The following is a 20,499-nucleotide window of genomic DNA, read 5'->3' as shown; positions in this document are numbered from 1 at the left end:
TCCTGTTTTTTTTCGATATTAAAGGTTTTTTAGCCGGTCTTCGGCCATATAACCCTAGAACCTTTAAGCGTCGATTAACAGTAGAAATATGAATATCTACGTTATATTTTTCTTTTAATTCATTTTTTATCATTACAGCGGACATCCGTATATCATTTGCTGATAACTTTTTTATAATATGATCGATGTAAGAAGAAGTTTTTCTTGGGCGGCCTGTTCGAGGCTTACTTTCGACAGTTTTTCTTTTGTTATAGACTTTATTCCATAAGCTAACTAACTGTCGAGACACTTTAAATAAACGAGCAACTTCTGTTTGTTTCAATCCTTGTTTTAATGCATTAATAACGGCTTTTTTAAAATCACTAGAATATTCCTTGCACTTAGGCATATTGAAGTAACCACAACAAGTAAATATATGTAATAATAAAAACTAAGGAACAAGTAATCTGCGAGAGTTTTTCAAGTCAAATGTGTGTCAAAATACTTTTGAGCTCACGGTAAGTCAAGTACGTTCGGTGGCGCGGTGTGTAAACAAACAAGTTGTAATTTGATACGCTTAAATAGTCGCAATTACACTACTCTACATTATACTCAATACATTTTCCGATAGGCTTTTATTTTAAAAAAATATTAAAAAATTTTATGTTGTCAAAATACTTTTGAGCGCTACTGTACATTTATAATTAGTGAATGATGTACAGAGTTTTAGATACATAAAAATAAAATCAAAATAAATATCCACAGATTCGGTAGAATCTGGCGCCAAGTTCCGTTCAAATCTGCTGTAAACGGAGCGCCAGACTACCGACTGTGTTTACTGTAAGCAGAACGGCATTTTGAGGTTGCAAAATTTTATTTAATTCTACGGTACTTTTTTTTCCTAAATTGTATATTATAACAGTAATTCATACTTTATTTGACTGTTATTAATTAATTATATTAACTTACTAGCTGATACCCACCCGCTTCGCTGGGCATACAATAAAATTTTATGTTGTAACCTAGATGAAAAATATAAACAAAATGATTAATTTCAAAAAGATAATTAATATAAATTTTGAATTAGAGAAAAGTGATTGTTTATGATAACCGGTGTTAGCGAGTATTAAATATATGAGAAAAGTATTTTATTATTAATAATCAATCAATCAATGGGTCAGTTAGTCAGTAAATCTGTCATTAGACAGATTTCCGCATCACCCATGACGTACTGTGTAGTGAGATGCGTTCCCATTATAATAATGTTATCCTAAACATTTAGTCTAGACCGGATAGGTCAAATGGTAGAGTAGCCGACATGTCACCGGAAGGTTCTGGGTTCGAATCCCTGTCCGAGCTATCTGAATTTTTTCTCGCATATTCTGTAAACTCTTATTAAGAAGGTCCTTCCTATTTCTTTCTCAATCTCTTCCTCCTCCAATTATTCTGTTACGTGAATGTTGGAACGATTCACGTAATAATTATCCGTAACTCCTATTCTTTTCCGCTTCATAGTATTATTTAATTTTAAAAATGTCAATAATTTTTAATTTTAAAAAATGTTAATAATAAAATACTTTTCTCATATATTTAATACTCGCTAACACCGGTCATCACAAACAATCACTTTTCTCTAATTCAAAATTTATATTCATTATCTTTTGAAATTAACCATTTGGATTATATTTTTCATCTAGGTCCCACCATAAAAATTTATTGTATTCCTATCGAAGCGGGCGGGTATCAGCTAGTTATTAATAAATTCATAACAAATTAAGTGGTATTAAAAATATATTTATTATTACTCATTTTATTAGAAATTATCTTAAATCGACCGTTTTTTATAATAATTTAACGATATCGTTGTAAAATTTTAGAGAAGACGCATCAGACACAATTTACCATTTTAATTTTAATCATTAAAATCAGTATAATCATTTAACAATATCAACTTGATAATATTTATGTTTAATTTATCTGTGTTATGATATAATCGAGTTCATCCTTCATGATTATTCCAATACATATAAGTTATTTCAGTTATTAATGATTTAGCTATTCTTTCTTAAAAACGTATGATTATGAATTCCTACTGTCCCAACAGTCAATCGATAAAATTTAAAATCAATCATTTTGACAGTTATTATAGCAACGGTAACCATGATAACGGTAACCATGGTAACGGCAACCATGGTAACGGTAACCATGGCAACGGTAACCACGGCAACGGTAACCATAGCAACGGTAACCATGGCAACGATAACCATGACAATGGTAACCATGGCAAAGGTTGATTAGCGTGGGTGGTTGTAGGGGGGTTGAGTTCGATAATTTACGGGTGCCACTGATGGTTTCTTAGATTAGAGGGTCAAAATGATATTTCGCTCCCAAAAAAAGAGAGAGATATAGGGAAGGGGAAAGATTATAGGGCACGGGAGGGGAGGAGAAGAATGAGAGGGAGGGGAGGGGAGGGCATATGTGATGGTAGACGAAAAATTCATTTTGGCTAGGAATTGCGTAAAATCCGTTCTTAGTGAGCGTCTACATCACGAATGGAGTAACTATGCTAAATTTCAAGTCAATCGGGCGAATAGTTTCGGAGATCTCGTGATGAGTGAGTGGTATTTCGCTTATATATATATAGATAACAATTAATCTACTTGAAATTATTAAATTTAATCAGCACAAACTATAGCAACGCAAAAATTTCGATCCTGACTTTTGTTCGATGGGCAAAGTGATCTGCCACAGACTAAATAATTCGAGAATGCATAGTAATCCTCCTATAGATACGCAACTACAGTTAAAAAAAGTAATTCACAGCTTACATTTACGGCCGCCAAAGTGCACTAGAATTACATCTACATAAACTGTAGCTTCAAGGGGATAGTTTGCAGTAAAAAATGCAGTCAACACGAGATTTAAGTTGTTATCAATTGTAAATTTTCATTATAATTACAAAAAATACTAAAATCCGAACAAAAACAGTTTCACTGTAAAAAAATCACGCCAAATCCACGTTCATAAGACTATTAAGAAAAAAAATTTGTTTTTTTCTTTACAAAAATATATAAAATTAAAAAATTAAAAAATCCAAGTAACCGATATGATTACTTATGATTTTCGGAAATTAAAAAAAATTTTGTTATAAATTTAAAAATTAAGAAAAAAATTTTGGAACGTACTTGGTGTGCGTCATTGTGTATTTCAATTTTTTTAAAGTCCTAGTAAATAGATTTTACGAATTTCATTAAAAGTAAAATATTTTGCAACCGCGCACACTAAATACGTTCCAAAATTTTTTTCTTAATTTTTAAATTTATAACAAAATTTTTTTTAATTTCCGAAAATCATAAGTAATCATATCGGTTACTTGGATTTTTTAATTTTTTTATTTTATATATTTTTGTAAAGAAAAAAACAAATTTTTTTTCTCAATAGTCTTATGAACGTGGATTTGGCGCGATTTTTTTACAGTGAAACTGTATTTGTTCGGATAGTAATTAACAGTAATAACATGTTAATCATGCTTATAAATAATACTTGTGTTATACAAAGCTCAACAACCTTCAATAGCAGGAATAAACGTTCAATATAGCAGATCAATAATTTTGGAAATAATAATCATAGCACAGTCTACGGAATATTTCGAAACTTTCGGATTTGTAATTTCAGCTGGCAGCGCATTCCAGATGCATACCACGAACAAGAAACGAATTATCATACATACAACAATTCGGTAAGGCTATTCGGACACTGTCGTGACTACAGCGGTAATTTAGCGTGACTGGCACTTGAGATAAATTATCTGAAGAATTAGCGTTAGTATTAAATTATCTGAGCTTTTAGCGTGAACAGAAGCTTTTACATTATTTTAAACATAGAATATGTCTTTAACCATAGATAAATATCAAACTTTTTAATTAAAAAAAGAAACGGTCAATTCATCCTAGGTTATGTTGATTGTTGTTGCATGACCTACATGCCATTTAATATCTACCTATAGTGTGTTTAAATTTCAAATCACTTTTTCCCCCAGAATGTACCACCATTTTTTTCATCCGGGAAAATTCAAATAGAAAGTTCATTTTAATAAATATTAGAATTCATATTAAGATGGGTCAAACATTAGAGCATAAATAAAATTGATTTGAAGGTAGTAACACAGCTGTCCTCCAGATTACTCTGCGACTTCCTGTACTCTACTAAAATAATTTAACTTAAAAAAAAACTTTAATCACTTTAATCAACGTTGTTCACTCAGTACCAAGTGTACTCGATGATATCTCGACTCAATGATATATTTAATTAGAAGTGATGGTGCGCTTTTAAAAATCTCTATTCAATATTTTTTTATTTAATATTTTATTCGGCAAAAACAAAACCTATACTTAAAATTTCTCGGCTGTGTGCCATCTGTACTCCAATAAAATAATTTAATAAATTAAAAAAAAATTTTTATTTATTATTTATTATTTACAAATTATATTTAATTGAGTAAAGTGACATCGAATAATGTTTGTAAAACAATATAGTTTTATTCTTTAAAAATGAAATTATTGATTTAAAGTTTTTTTTCTAATTTAAGTACCTGAGTTCAAAATAAACATATTATTAATTAAAAAAATATTGAATAGAGATTCTTAAAAGCCCGCTATCACTTCTAATATATTATTGAGTCGAGATATCATCGAGTACACTTGATACTAAGTGAACTTAACGTTGAATAAAGTTAGTATCGAGTAGTGAAAGAAGTTTGTAAAAGTTTTTTAAGTTATTAAATTATTTTGGTGGAGTACAGGATGTCACAGAGTTGAGTAATCTGGAGGACAGCTGTGTTACTGCCGATTTGAAGATTCAAATCTGAATTTTTAATGCGTTATTAATTGTAAATGACTGAACCCGTTTGCCCACTTTTTTACAGTAAAAATTCAAATTACAAAATTTATGAAATCAACAAAAACATGGAATAATTTTTTTGCTTTCTCAAAATAATATTAATAGCTTAAATTTTGTAAAATAACTTTTTGTTTACTTTTATTATGAATTTTCTTAGCCACCCGCACTGATAGAAGGATTTATTTGTATTAAAAAATATTTGTTAATAGTTAACAAATCATTTATTATAGAGCACTTTTTAGTATTAAACAAATATTTCTTACTATTTAAACTGATTATTTTGTGTTTAATAAATCTATAATATTCATTTATTAAGTATTAATAAATCTTTTTAAATACTAACAAATATTTGTTAAGGAGTAAAAAGTGGTCTCTAATAAATGATTTGTTAAATATTAACAAATATTTTTAACTATAAACAAATCCTTCTATCAGTGCGTATTCCGTAAGCTAGGTTTTTTAATATGAAATGCTCTCTGATGTTGGGTGTCATAAGTCATATAGTGATAATTTTTATTTATAATTCGACCATCGATTTATGTAGTGAAAATATATCCAGATTATTTTTTTTATAGCATTGTATAGGACCTAAAACTTACAAAATACAATAATTAGTAATTATTTAAAATAAAAATGCTGATATTGAAAGGTGTATAATAAAAAATTCACCACATATGAAGCTATATTAATGTTGAATTGTCTATATCATCAATAACATGAGTTATTTATAATTTGATAAATTTTTTTTAAAATAAACATTGTCACATTAATAACTACTTCAATAATAATATTATAATAGTAATATAACGCGTTTCAGATGCCATAAAGGTATATACCGGCAAAAGGTACCAGTGAAAAGCCATATGGGCGTATAATAAAAATTCTGTTTTTTTCTTTAAGTCCAAAAAAAATTTTTAGTTTAGAAAAAAAATTTTTTTTGTATTTTTGCACATTGCATAAAAAAATACGTTGGTTACCAAAAAAAAATTTTTTCATACGCCCTTATGGCATCCGAAGTGGGTCCTGGGAACCATAAGGGCGTATAAAAAAAAATTTTTTTTTTTCAGAAATCAACATATTTTTGAATATAACGTGCAGAATTGCAAAAAAAAAATTTTCTCCGAACAACAAATTTTTTTTGGAGCTAGAGAAAAAAACAGATTTTTTTTTATTATATGCCCTTATGGTTCCCGGGTGCCATAATGATATATAATTTTTATACTCCCTTATGAAATTTTTAACGCGATAAAATTTTACTGTGGTATACATTTTTAACAGTTATCTATTTATGTGAGTACAATTTGTTTTAGAAAAAATTTGTTATGGAAGTAATAACTGATGTTATGGTAGTGATATAAAAGACAACATTCTTATAGTTTCACTCATGTAGCACTGCACCAATAGATAAATTGATAATTTAATGTCGATATATTATTCAACATTAAATTAAATTTATTCAAGTTGCGATTCACCTGTAGATTAATCGAATCTTAATATTAATGAAACTAAAATTAACAATTATTAGAAATTTTTTAATAAATTTATACCAATAAAATTATTATGAAAAAAATTTAATAAAAAAATTTCACATGTAAAAATTAACAAAAAATTATTAGTGAAAATTTTTAGAAGCATTTTTTTAGTGTGATTTATTTGTTATAAAAATTGCAAAAATTGTTAACTAACTTCAGCATCATTGATATTAGCTTCAAAGTAACTATAATAACTAATGATTTGCCTACTACGCGTAGGACTGATGGATATTCATGATATTTTTATCTTAATTATTAACGTCCAAAGTGATAAATATAATTTTCATTTAACAATTTTATTTGTTATTATTATTATCATCATTATTATTATCTAAGTCTGGTTGAACATCCGGGGCTCTGGCGTGAACCGCGTAAATCTCCGTAGCTCTAGCGTTAGCCGCGTGAATCTGCGTGGCTCTAACGTTAGCCGCGTGAATCTGCGTAGCTCTAGCGTTAGCCGCGTGAATCGGCGGGGCTCTGGCGTGAACCGCGTGAATCTATTTAGCTCTAGCGTGAGCCGCACAACTCCAGCGTGAATGAAGTATTTACAGCAGCAAGCGAATAAATAATTAAATTGAATACCATTTATCAACAATGGCAAGTTCCATGAGTGAGTATTTTTTTAAAAAACAAATATTTAATAGTTATGACGAGTTGAACACACTTGTGTGAAAACAATTCAAATTTTATGATTTTTAATCCTTTTCAATCAATATTTATAAACAGTTATCCGTTTTTCACGATGATTTATAAGACCAAATTAATAACTGTTTGTTTTTTTAGCTCTTTCAAGCGTAACTGTCCATTTTTTATTCAAATTAATAAACCTCTGAATGCGCAGGTACTTCGGATTAGCACTTTAAATCTTGCACATAATCATCCAGGGACTGAGGTATCAATTAATTTAATTAATGATAAAATTGTATTTTTTTTTTTTTGCAATAGTTGTAAAATTTTTACATTTGATGTAGGAATATATCAAGCATATACCAGAAAACATATATAACAGAATAAATAAAAAGTTACTATGGAAAATTTACTTCTTACTAGAAACTTAATTTGTGCTCTAATGGTATTGCGTTCTACATTACCATTGAAAATTTTTGATTTAAATTAAAGGTGTTCGTCAAATATGTCATCAGAAAAAAATTATGATTCGTTTAAATAAAAAATCATTGACCATTATTTAACAGAATAAAAACTAAAAGAATATAAATAACTTGAAAAAGTTCTTAGAGCCAATATTTAATTTTTCATTCAAAAAATATGAAACAACTTTTATTCTGATTCATATATAGTTTTTAGTTTTTACTAATTAACTTTGGTTCAAGTTAAAAACTAAATTTTTAAATATACCTACCGTAAAATAAACCATTTAACAAAATTTCTTAACACTTGAAAATATAAACCAATAATAACTTATTATCCTGAAAAATTCAAATAAAAATATTCCTGTTAATAAAAATAAGGAGAATTCACATTAAGAAATATAGAATATAGAAACAATTTAGACACAACGAGCTGAATTTTTAGTGTGTTATTAATCGAAATTAATTCTGTATGAAATAACAATCATAAAATTTTTTTTTTGACAAAGGTTTTGAAAAATTACTTTTAAAAAATAGGACTCTCAACGTGTAATAAATAGTTAATATTAGCCGAATATATTTATTTTTTATAATCTCATCGAACACACGAAATATAAGGAAACGAAAAACTTTCATCTGTATAAATCATTTCTCACAGATTATTTTAAGATAAAAAAAAAAAAAGATTCAAAGTCCGGTTTTCAATAATTAATTGCTCAAAATTTTTTTTTCGATTTTTTTTTCACATGCCCAAGCGGCACAAATTTTTTTTTTATGCATGTTTTGATAATTTAAGTTGAGGATTATTTATTTCTAATTTTTTGTTGAGTAAAATCTATTAGAAAGTTAACATTTTTTTTGTTACGCTTGGGTATAATTAATGTCATTTAATATTAATGACACATTAAAAATTTAGCTTTCCACTGTATTGTTTAAAAATTTGATCTATCTTAATTTCAATCCTCCTTACTTTTAATATTAATTTTGAATTTGAATTTTCCCGGGTAAAAGAAAAAGATGGCGGTTGCGTCCGAGAGTGATCGCTTGATGTGACATACTGTTGTGTCACTTCATTATTTACACCGAGCAAACGACGTTGTATATTTTTCGTCTGGTGTAACATAACAAAAAATCATGCAATGTTATTATAAGGTTATTTGTAGTGAAAATTAAAAATATATGTTACGGTGGATTTTATAATTATTATATACAATTACGTCCTCAATAAAATTTATGCAAATAATTGTAAAAAACAAATCATATTGATTATTAAAAGAAAATTTCCAGCTGAAATCCAAATAAAAGCTTCCATTCACGCTAAAGTCCATCAGATAAAAGCTCACAGTTCAGATAATATTATATTCACGCTAAATGTCTACTCCAAATTATCTTAGATTATAACTCACGCTAAGTACCCGCTAAATACACGCTAGTGTCCGATTATCCTCAGCCACAACAATTAGATCTAGGTAGCCGCAGATAATCTTCCCTTACATCGCCTCTACGCAACGCAACCGGCAAAAATTCTAAGTGACATTTAAATAGCTGACGATAATTTAAATATATTTCTTTGTAAAATAGGCATGCTATAAAGTAGTTTCTTCTGTCACTCAGCTTTAACCAACCTAGCCTCTTAAAGTACGGAGTAATGTGTTCAGCCCTCGCAATTTTATAGATATAGCGAACACAGCAATTCATTTTGCGCTGTAATCGCATTTGCGAGTAATTAGTAATATTGCAGTAAGCCGCACAACAATAATCAAACACTGGGAATATTAACGTGGTGACAAGCTTCATACGCAGTTTTTCGTTGAAGATTTCATTATTAATCTTCAACTGCGCCAGAACCCGCATTGCCCTATTACAAACACTCATAACCTGATTTTCCCAGGTGAGAGTGCTATCAATTAACACGCCAAGATACTTAATTGTCGTATCGTAGTGAATAATGCAATCATTTACGCGAATATATATATATATATATATATATATATATATGTCGGAAAAGCATTATTAGGGGCGTTAGTACAGTCCATTGGATTCGTTTATTCAATTATTTATTAATTTTATGGAGGGTAGAAGAACTTCTACCCTCCATAATTAATTTAGAATAATTAAAATATAACACTGATCTAAATTTTGAAATATAATGTACGCTAACTTGTATAAACAATACTACGATTAATTATCCAAATATAATTATTATACAAGGTAAAAGCGCTGGGGAATGAGACCGAGAACGAATCTGGGGTCAGCAGGATATATTCGATGTCTTTACTTGATCAATGCTCAACGAGAACTAATCGTCTCAGTACCCTAAGTACTTCTTCTCTCAAAAAATATTTCGACAGCCCTCATTGTCTGTCGATATCTTTAACTGTATACTTTTTACTTCTATCCTGTGACCTCGGCTACGTTTGGTGACCATTGTCACTCCGGACTCAAGCCCATTGCCATAACCATAAAAATTATAATCGGTTTAAGTTATAAATAATTATTAAATATTCTATGCTTTACAATTTTGCTTAAAACTAACAGACAAACTAAAATATTGGGAATTTCCCTATCTCTAGGAAAACCCAGCTCGATATTATCTCCGACATATATATATACTAGCCGTTTCCCGCCCGCTTCGCTGGGCGAATTAAAATAGAAAATAAATAAAATTTTATGTTTCACCTTATAAAAAAACCACGTCGATCGCCACCAAGCCGGTCAAAATCGGTTGATTCGTTCGTGAGTTATCGTTGACGAAAGAAATCGAAAAAAGTGTTTTTTTCGAATTACACCGAAATTCCTTGTTTGATCAATTTAAACTTAAAGGTTCTTCATGAGGCCTGAAAAACTGCGTCTAATGCCACCAACCATGTGGAAATCGGTTTATTCATTCAAAAGTTATTGCAGTTTTTAAATTTAAGAAATAGTGTTTTATTAAACTTTTACCAGATAGTAAAAGGTCGGTAGTAAGTGCAATTTTGAGCGTTTAAATATGAAATTAGCGGGAAGTTGCAGGGATGGCCTTTAGGGTCAACCGTTTTTTAAATTTTTTTTTTTAATTTTTGTATGAACATAAATATGCCCCGTGGATAGAACTGCAAGCATCGATATTGTTTAGACTTGCACAAATTCCAAATTCCATTGAATTAGCTTGTATCTTTCATCCATGTGATTTTTCTAGCTAATTTTCATTGTAACTTTCAATGTGGAATCATTATAATATTTCTGTGGCTTTCTTCCAAAAATTGATAATAATTGACACGAAGAAAAAAATTTGAAATGAGCATTGAAAGTTTTAGTTAAAGTCATTGCAAGTCTCATATGTGAAGTTGAAATTTGTCTAGGTTCAAGTGCGACGAATTTTCTGTTAACTAAAATTTTCTCAGTGACATCAATTTTTATAGAAAATTAATTGTTCATGTTTTTTTATAAATTCTATTGAAATAAGTAACTAAATTTCTTTTCCACATCTCAAGTGCTTGGAAAATGCATTCATTTTAATCTGTTACATTTCCGCGATCCCGCAATAAAAGAATTCATCGGTTATGTGATCTGCAAAAGTAAAATGAATGTATAATTCTTAGTCCATTGATTGGATAGCTACATGTAAAGTTAAGCTTTGGAAACCTCTCAATGACTTTTTCTCCGCTGCCGAAGAGACGATTGTTGAAAGGAATACACGAATATCCCCACATACACGAAGATCCCCACCAAATTTGGAGTCTATAGAAGTTACAGGTTGGAAATTAAAATTTTAGATTTTAACACCCACCCCCGCAATTCTTGTCGGAAGTAGACTTTATTGAAATCCATTTTGAGATAATCTTTACATGAATAATAAAAGATTCCTACCATATTTAGAATTTTTAGAAGCTATATTTCGAAATTAAAATTTTTTATTGTTAACACCCACCCCCGCGAACCTTATTGGAGGTGATTCATTGTAAAATCCGCTCTTAGATCATTTTTATATTACATATAGAAGACTCTCACTAAATTTGGAGTCTATACACGGAAAGAAAATTGAAGGAGTTTTTACTATTTTACTATTGTAATTTTTACTACATAAAATAGTAACGGTGGACTATACTTCTCATTTAGTAATTTTTACGATCTACTATTGTAAATTTTATCCAATAAATAAGACTAGCAAGAGTCTTAAAAAAAGTCGGATACTATAGAGCAAATTATACAATATGTGTTTGTGAACTTTACAATTTAACTATTGTAAAAATTCACAGTTGGTTTTTTTAAAAGAAATATTAGGGAGGGAGAGAGATAGAAGGTTGGACTAATTGGTACCTGTATAGTAATCGAAAAAAGAAACCGACATTTTCGTGTTATCTGGGAATCGAACCCAGAACCCTGTGTTGACAGCCAGAGATTCTCCCTCTACGCTATCCGAGCTAAACTAAGACCCATACCATTTAACATTTACATAAACTCGGAGTCTAGCGCTGTGCACGGCCATCACTCACACTAATTGAGAAACATTCCAATTCAACTATTGTAAAATTTGCTATAGTTCTATTGGAAAGATACAGAGGCAGCACTGGAAATTTTCATCTCTTACTTTTTACAATAGTAATATCGTAATTTTTCCTGAATAGATAGTATTTTTTCTTCTAAAATATTTGACAATTAATAGTAATAAAAGTATAGTCCAGCTTTACAATAGTTGTATCGTAAATTTTCCCAGAAATTTTTTCCCGTGTAGGAGCTATAGCTTGGAAATTAAAAATTTTCATTGTTAACGCCCCCGCAATCGTCTTTGGGGTGGGATATCGTAAAATTTGTTCATAAATCATTTTTACATCACTTATAGAAAATTCCTACAAAATTTGGAGCCTGTAGGGGCTTTAACTGGAAAATGAAAAATTTTAATTGTTAATACCCACCCCCGCAACCCCCTGTGGGATGAGCTATCGTGAAAATCGTTCATAGATTATTTCTACATCTCTGACAGAAAAGTTCTACCAAATTTGAAGTCTATAGGAACTATAGTTTAAAAACGGGAATTGTTCATTGTTAACGCCCCCGCAATCCTCTTTGGGGGATGAATTTCTTAAAATCCGGTCTTAGCTGACCTCTACATAGCAAAAGTAATATTCCTACCAAGTTTCACGTTTCTAAGTCCTATGGTTCCCGAGATTTCATGATGAGTGACTCTATAGATGGGAATCCTTCGATTACCATCGAAATTTTTAAGTTTTTAGCGGATTTTTTAAAAATTTTCTTACCTACAAAACTTTCTCCTGACAATTCTGAAGATAACGAAAAAAAAAATAGCCCAATCGGTCCAGCCGTTCTCAAGTAATTAAAAAAAAATTAATAAAATTTCTAATCTAAAAATAAAAATATTTATTTAATGCTGTAAGATGGACGGCGGAGTTCATAAGAAAATTTGTTTTTCATCAGTTATTCCATTGGGTATAAGGGGGAGTAGGTGGGTGGGTGCGTGGGAGTGTGTGAGTAGATTCTTAGCTGAATGTAAAAGAACATAATCCGTTTAATATACTCCGTTGAAATCCATGAAAACAAAAGAATCAAGAGAAAATTCTTGTCTTTTGTTTTTATTAGCGGGATAAATGTTTATAAAAGTAAAACAGCAATAAAAAAATGAAGGAACGTTGGAATTCGAAAAATAAATAGCCATAAACCATCTAGGAAAAATTTCGCATCGAATGGTCGCAGTTTCATGTCGATACGATCAGTGGTTTAGGCGTGATTGAGCTTCAAACGAAGACCATTTTCATTATATATATATAGATATAGATATATATATATATATATATATATATATATATATATATATATATATATATATATATATATATATGTCGGAAAAGCATTATTAGGGGCGTTAGTACAGTCCATTGGATTCGTTTATTCAATTATTTATTAATTTAGAATAATTAAAATATACGCTAACTTGTATAAACAATACTACGATTAATTATCCAAATATAATTAATATACAAGGTAAAAGCGCTGGGGAATGAGACCGAGAACGAATCCGGGGTCAGCAGGATGTATGCGGTCTTTACTTGATCAATGCTCAACGAGAACTACTCGTCTCAGTACCCTAAGTACTTCTTCTCTCAAAAAATATTTCGACAGCCCTCATTGTCTGTCGATATCTTTAATTGTATACTTATTACTTCTATCCTGTGACCTCGGCTACGTTTGGTGACCATTGTCACTCCGGACTCAAGCCCATCGCCATAACCATAAAAATTATAATCGGCTTAAGTTATAAATAATCCGAACAAAAACAGTTTCACTGTAAAAAAGTCGCGCCAAGTCCACGTTCATAAGACTATTAGGAAAAAAAAAATTTTTTTTTTCTTTACAAAAACATACAAAATAAAAAAATTAAAAAATCCAAGTAACCGATATGATTGTTTATGATTTTCAGAAATTAAAAAAAATTTTATTGTAAATTTAAAAATTAAAAAAAAAATTTTAGAACGTATTTAGTGTGCGTGGTTGCAAAATATTTTACTTTTGATGAAATTCGTAAAATCTATTTACTAGGACTTTAAAAAAATTGAAATACACAATGACGCACACCAAGTACGTTCTAAAATTTTTTTTTTATTTTTAAATTTACAATAAAATTTTTTTTAATTTCCGAAAATCATAAACAATCATATCGGTTACTTGGATTTTTTAATTTTTTTATTTTGTATAGTTTGTAAAGAAAAAAATTTTTTTTTCCTAATAGTCTTATGAACGTGGACTTGGCGCGACTTTTACAGTGAAACTGTTTTGTTCGGATTTTAGTATTTTTGTAATTATAATGAAAATTTACAATTGATAACAACTTAAATCTCGTGTTGACTGCATTTTTTACTGCAAACTATCCCCTTGAAGCTACAGTTTATGCAGATGTAATTCCAGTGCACCCTGGCGGCCGTAAATGTAAGCTGTGAATTACTTTTTTTAACTGTAGTTGCTTATCTATAGGAGGATTACTACACATTTTTATTTTATCTAGTCTGTGGCACTGACCTTTCTCCATCAAAAAAAAGTCAGGATCGAAATTTGTGAGCGAGCTATAGTATGTGCTGATAAAATTTAATAATTTCAAGTAAATAAATTGTTATAAGTAAATATAATTAATTAATACGGTGAAATAAATTATGAATTACTGTAATGATAAACAAATTGGGTAAAAAAATTACCGTAGAATTAAATAAAATTTCGCAGCCTCAAAAAACCGTTCTGCTTACAGTAAACATAGTCGGTAGTCTGGCGCTCCGTTTACAACGGATTTGAACGGAACTTGGCGCCAGATTCTACCGAATCTGTGAATTATTAAATATTCTATGCTTTACAATTTTGCTTGAAACTAACAGACAAACTAAAATATTGGGAATTTCCCTATCTCTAGGAAAACCCAGCTCGATATTATCTCCGACATATATATATATATATATATATATATATATATATATATATATATATATATATATATATATATATATATATATATATATATGGGGTATTCCATGCCAAATCAACCACTTTTAAACCCGACCCCTTTCGATCTGGCCACAAGTTTTTCATTCTTTTCTACCCTTTGAAAAACATTTTTGGGAATCTGTTCAAATTTTTTTATCCAACCCAAAAAAAGTTATGAATTTTTCAAAAAAAATAGCTTTCTTATTTTCAAATGGCCATAACTTTTTCAAAAATTGACTTTTTGGTATCTTTTTTTTTTTTAAATGAATTTTTCGAAAAAATAGACAAAAAAAATTAACATGATCAACTCTATGAAATTATCGCTTTTTTTTTTTTTTTAAATAAAACGTTATTTTTTCGAAGTTGGCCATTTTTTTATTTTTTTTTTCTCCAAAAAAAAACCTCAATTAATGGAACAATTATTCCCGTCAATCTCAGAGCGGGCTGATTTTTTTTTATTTAATTGAAAAAAATAGTCTAATTTTAAAAAATGAAAATTTTTTTTCACAAACTTTATTTATGTAATAAAGTTAATAAAATAAATGAAAAATTACCTAACTCACAGTAAACAAATTCATAGAAATTATAAATTTTTTGTAGATCATCAGACAATTGAGTCGGAAAACGGAAGGCTCGACAGGCCAGTCCAGAAACTTATGTCGTTACTTCATCGAGGTAGAGGTATCCTGAAATTTCTTCACGGCCATATAAAACGTCCTATGACCTATAAGATTTATTAATCCACAGCCGTCATGTGTTGTCGATCATGAACGGCATTGGATAAGATCAAAGCAGTCGATATTCCCTTATCTATTTAATAAGAAAATAAGGGAGTATTTAACGATAGATGTTTGATAAATTAAAAATTAATCTAAGGGAATTTCGGAAAAAAAAATTAATAATAATTGAGTAAAAAAGGATCTTGAATATGTTTTTTTAAAGTTAGATTTATTATTTGCTTTTATGATAACAATAAAATTACACAGTGAGATAAAACAAAAAAAATGTTATTTGAAAATATTTTTAGGTTTCTCTTAAGAACTGTCGGCCTAGAATGATTAATAATTATATGAGTTTGAAGTATTTCATCGATCAAAATAAATCAATTTTATACCTTCCATTGTCTTTCTTTGAATACAATAAAATGGCAGTTTTAAGAAAGTTATAATTTGAATAATGAAATACGTTCCATTTATTTCGTGCATTTTCATATATCTAATAAAAAATGCTTTATGAAAATTGCATTAACATATATATGTATATATATATGAAATATTTATATCATTATTTTTGTATACATTCTTTTTACATTTACTCAGATTTTCTTCTTCCGCTCTCATTCGCTTCAATATTGCTCTTCCATTCATTCATGAAACATAAAAAAAATGATTGAACAATGCATAGATGAACTAAATGCGCAGCCATCACCTCGATGAAATTATATTGTTATATTTGACATTATGTATTATAAAAGGCCACAAGTGTATTTAATATAAAATTATGAGTTATTACGATTTTAGAATACTCAAGTATTTTCAATAAATGCCACCAGGGCTATATTGGAAAATTTCATCTCGTAAAGGTAAGTATTTGTTAGTATATGATGCCGTTTAATATTTATATATATATATATATATATATAAATTATGAATTTTACTTTTGATATTTGCAATAGTTCTATATCTTTTTATTTTTGAGAAATTTTAGTCTAAACCCTTTTTTTATTTTTCATTTGAAAAACTATATTACAAATATAAAATATGTAAAAAAAAAATACATAATTTAATTGTAAATTAAAACTGCCCCGACAAATTTACAATCTCAATCCGGCCAAATGTATGATAAACATAAAAAACCAAATTTTTCTGTGTATAAATAGACAGTAATAAACAATAAAATTACAATCATTTTATGAAATTTCTGCCAATAGTTTATCAGGGTCAACATTTTTCATTTAATGTAAAAATTGGAAATTTTTTAATAAAAATGTTAACTATGACCCTTTCGCTTATTACTATTAAAATAAATGTGGTATATTTCATAACTTGATTATTAAATAAAAATATTTAAAAAATATAAGAACGTATACTCAAAATATCTAAAGTAAATTTTACACCATTTCTTAAATGATCCAAACTAAGTATTATATGAAGTATTATTATTGAAGAACGATTCCTTTGATATGCCCTTTAGGTCTTACATAAAATCAAGCACTATTTTTCGAATAAATACAAAAATAATTATGAAACAGATCAGTGTTAAAAGTATTTTATAGCATTTGGATTTTTTTACTTAATGTTTGTCTTAATTTACATATTTTCAAATTGATCGACACGACGTTTAGTATTGCCCTTGCGAATTTCACGCAGTGTTTTATACTTATCGCGTCCTTGGCGTACATTCTCACGGTGAATCTTATCCATCGTCGTTTCTTTAGTTTCATCGCGCGATTGTGCAAGATCTTGTTTTAAAGCCTGAAAAATGTATTTAAATTTATATTTGGATAATTTAAAAATAAAATAACAATAAAAAATAGATAAAAAAAAAAGTTTGGAAAATCCAAAAGTGCACGACTCATAATGCTCATTTAATTATGAAATATAAAAAAAAAAAAAAAACTTAAGTCGTTCAAAATTAATTGCCGAAAAAACAGCTGTAGTAGGAAGGTACTGCACAAGCGCCCCTGGTGGAATAAATGTACATAATATCTATAGATATATCACCATCCATATGTTAATTTTCTATGGATATAAATAGATGTACAGTCTTGTAGTTTTCGTTTTTTATTAATTGTAATTAAACGACACTGAATTAATTAGCCATTTGCATTCAGTGACCTACAATCGTCGATTAGAATTTTTTTAAAAAAAATTTAACTCAAATAATGGATTTTTTCACAAGTTACAGTGTTTTCGGGTTTCACACATGACGGACAGGAAAATTTTTTGACCTATTTTGGTGTTTTTTTCCAATTCTATTGCAGTAAATCAATTTTTAAAAAGTATGAAAATAATCTCCATTAAATTATCTCGACAATAGTATGCAAAATATCTTGATTCCGTGAACTAACAAGGCTATAATAATAAAAATAGCCGCCAAAATGAGGCGAAAAAAATTTTTCGATCGTAAAGCACTCTCTGATGCTTCGCATCATGAGTCGTGCAAAAGCAAGTAGAAACAATAAAATTATTTACCTTGAGTTGATCATGCAGACGTTCATTTCTCTCTGCAAGTGTACGACGCTCTTCAACTGGATCGATTATTGATTCATCAGTTGTTAAATCTTTAGTAGCATCATTGTGAGGTTGTTCATCCTCACCTTCATCTTCGCCATCTTCGTTCTCTTGGACATGGTGATGATAAGGAGTTGAATTTGCTTGGAAGGCTCTATCTGCTTCTTCCTGACGTAATCTAAAGAATTTTATGACAATTTAAAATTATTTAGAAAAATTGAATAATTAAATATCGAAAATATCAAGTTATCATTTATAAAAAAATTAATTTATATGTAAAAGATATTTATATGGTTCATTCATTCTATGATGAACCACTTGATTTTCAAATTACAAATATTCAATTCTGCATATTTTTTTTATTTATATTTTTCGTTTGTATATTAAAATCAGGTGAGTTATCAAGCTCAATATATATACCTAGCAACTTCAACTTCTTCTTGTAATCGTCTAGCCTCTGCATCTTTAACTTCGACTTCTAACTGGATTCGTGATACTTCTTCTCTCTTAGCTCGGATTTCCTGCTCTAATTTAGCACGTTCAGCAGCTTCCATTTCTTGAGAACGTTCAAGTTTTTCCATCATAACAGTTAATTCCTATACAACAAAAATCACGTCATTAATTGTATTCTTTTACAGTCGACGCTCTCTGTATTGGACCTCTCTGTATTTGACCGCTCTCTGTATTTGACCACATTCTTCCTCTGTATTTGACGATTTTACACAGCTCTCTTATGGACAAGGACGAGTCAAATACAGAGAATGGTCCTGTACGGGCGAGTCAAATACAGAGAGCGTTGACTGTATCTAAAATTGATAAAACAAAAACATTAGATTATTTTACCTTTTGACGATCTTCTAACTCTTCTTTAGCAGCTTGCAACTGCTTGAGTTGATCTTCCAAGCGTCTTATAATTTCTTGAGCCTCATTCAATTCAGCTTGCCGCCTATCCATTTCTTCAGACATACTTCTTAGTCTTTCTTCATATTCAAGTTGTTTTTTTTCTGCTCGTTCTCGGGCTGCTATTTCCAGTTGCAATTTCTCACGTTGTTGTTGTTTAGCAATTTTTTCATCTCGAGCTTGAGCCTGATTAAAATAATATAAATTTTTATTACAATATTGGCGTAGCATTTAAAACAATACATCGCGCAACTCCATCAAAATTGTTTTCAAAATAATATTTAAAAAAGCTATCATAATAAAAAAAAATTTAATTTAATTTATTTTATCAATTATGAACATAATAAATTCAGTTAAAAGGTTTTTAAAATATGATATGATACCTTCATTTGCTGTACATCAATAGTATCAGGTTTACGTCTACGCATGTAAAGTTCATGATTTCCCATACAGAGAACTAAAATTCTCTTGTTAATCTTTACTCTTGGTGCAAAGAAAACAAAGTCAGGTGCTTTTTTGTCAATGGGTTTAATAATGAATTTTCTCTCATTAAATGAAATATTTCTTATTTCAGACCAGGGAAAACCAATTTTCGGAGTCAATTTATCATCTTTTTCGTAGATGTTCAAGCCTAAAGCATCCACACCCAACCAAAGCTCAGTTCCTTTCTTGTTTCGAATCTCAAAGTAATTTACTCCATACATTTCTAAATCCTTAAAATTGAAAAATATACAAATTAATGATTAATAATTAGAAAACCTCTAGATATAGTTAGATTAAAATTGAATTACTCACTTGAGCGATTTTAAGATATTCCATCATAGCATCTTCGCGAAGCATTCCACGATGTTCTTGCCACCATGTAGTGATAGAACTTTCCCATTCTTCCTTACTCATTTTATGCTGATCCATAACTCGTTGAGGAAGAAGACGATCATTGGCAAGAAAACCGGGTATATGAATAACTTTTTGGAAGTCACCATGTCTGGCCTGAACTGCGTAAGAGGCTAGAAGCACAGATGTCTCAGGAGGACAATAGATTTCATCGGTGAGAATCGCATTCTTTACCTGAAAAATATTAAAAAAAAAAAACAATTTTTTTGAATACCTATAATGTTCTATTTCATAGTTTTATTTCAAATTAAGAAAAGTTACTAAAATTTTTAAGAATAAATATAAAATAAACTTTATTTTATAAAAGTTGATAGGTCTTTAAAAATGGTCTAAAATTCGTCTTTAACTATGACCAAAGTCTTAAGTTACTTTTTTTTCGTAATTAATTAATTAATCTGTATATATAAAAATGAATCCCTACACGGAAAGAAAATTGTACGAAAAATTACAATGAAAACATCGTAATTTTTAGTATAGGACATTGCAGTGCCGGACCAGAACTCAAACATC

At 29.2% G+C, this 20,499-nt stretch overlaps 1 protein-coding gene and 1 long non-coding RNA gene across 5 annotated transcripts in view; one reads left to right on the top strand and one right to left on the bottom strand.

Moving 5' to 3' along the window:
• Nucleotides 1-3,686: 3,686 nt before the first annotated feature.
• On the top strand, nt 3,687-15,845 carry LOC123266251. Of its 2 annotated transcripts, XR_006509739.1 has the most exons (3): nt 3,687-3,718; nt 8,962-9,389; nt 15,563-15,845. It is a non-coding gene; the product is annotated as an uncharacterized LOC123266251 (long non-coding RNA). The 2 variants fall into 2 exon arrangements; XR_006509738.1 differs by lacking the exon at nt 3,687-3,718 and having other exon boundaries at nt 8,950-9,389.
• Nucleotides 15,846-15,891: 46 nt separating this feature from the next.
• The window catches only part of LOC123266250 (moesin/ezrin/radixin homolog 1), a 42,650-nt gene continuing 38,042 nt past the window's right edge, over nt 15,892-20,499 (bottom strand). For all 3 annotated transcript variants that reach the window (XM_044730383.1, XM_044730382.1, XM_044730384.1), the window contains 6 exons: nt 19,891-20,163; nt 19,479-19,808; nt 19,039-19,281; nt 18,616-18,791; nt 18,157-18,373; nt 15,892-17,436 (listed from right to left, as the gene is read on the bottom strand). In XM_044730383.1, coding sequence (XP_044586318.1) covers nt 17,272-17,436; nt 18,157-18,373; nt 18,616-18,791; nt 19,039-19,281; nt 19,479-19,808; nt 19,891-20,163 — 1,404 coding nt within the window. In that variant the 3' untranslated portion in view covers nt 15,892-17,271. The remainder of the gene's footprint in view (nt 17,437-18,156; nt 18,374-18,615; nt 18,792-19,038; nt 19,282-19,478; nt 19,809-19,890; nt 20,164-20,499) is intronic.

Source organism: Cotesia glomerata, linkage group LG5 (genome assembly GCF_020080835.1).
Source record: "Cotesia glomerata isolate CgM1 linkage group LG5, MPM_Cglom_v2.3, whole genome shotgun sequence".
Taxonomy (NCBI): domain Eukaryota; kingdom Metazoa; phylum Arthropoda; class Insecta; order Hymenoptera; family Braconidae; genus Cotesia; species Cotesia glomerata.
Note: the sequence above shows the minus strand (reverse complement) of the source record. Positions and strands in the feature narration are given on the sequence as shown.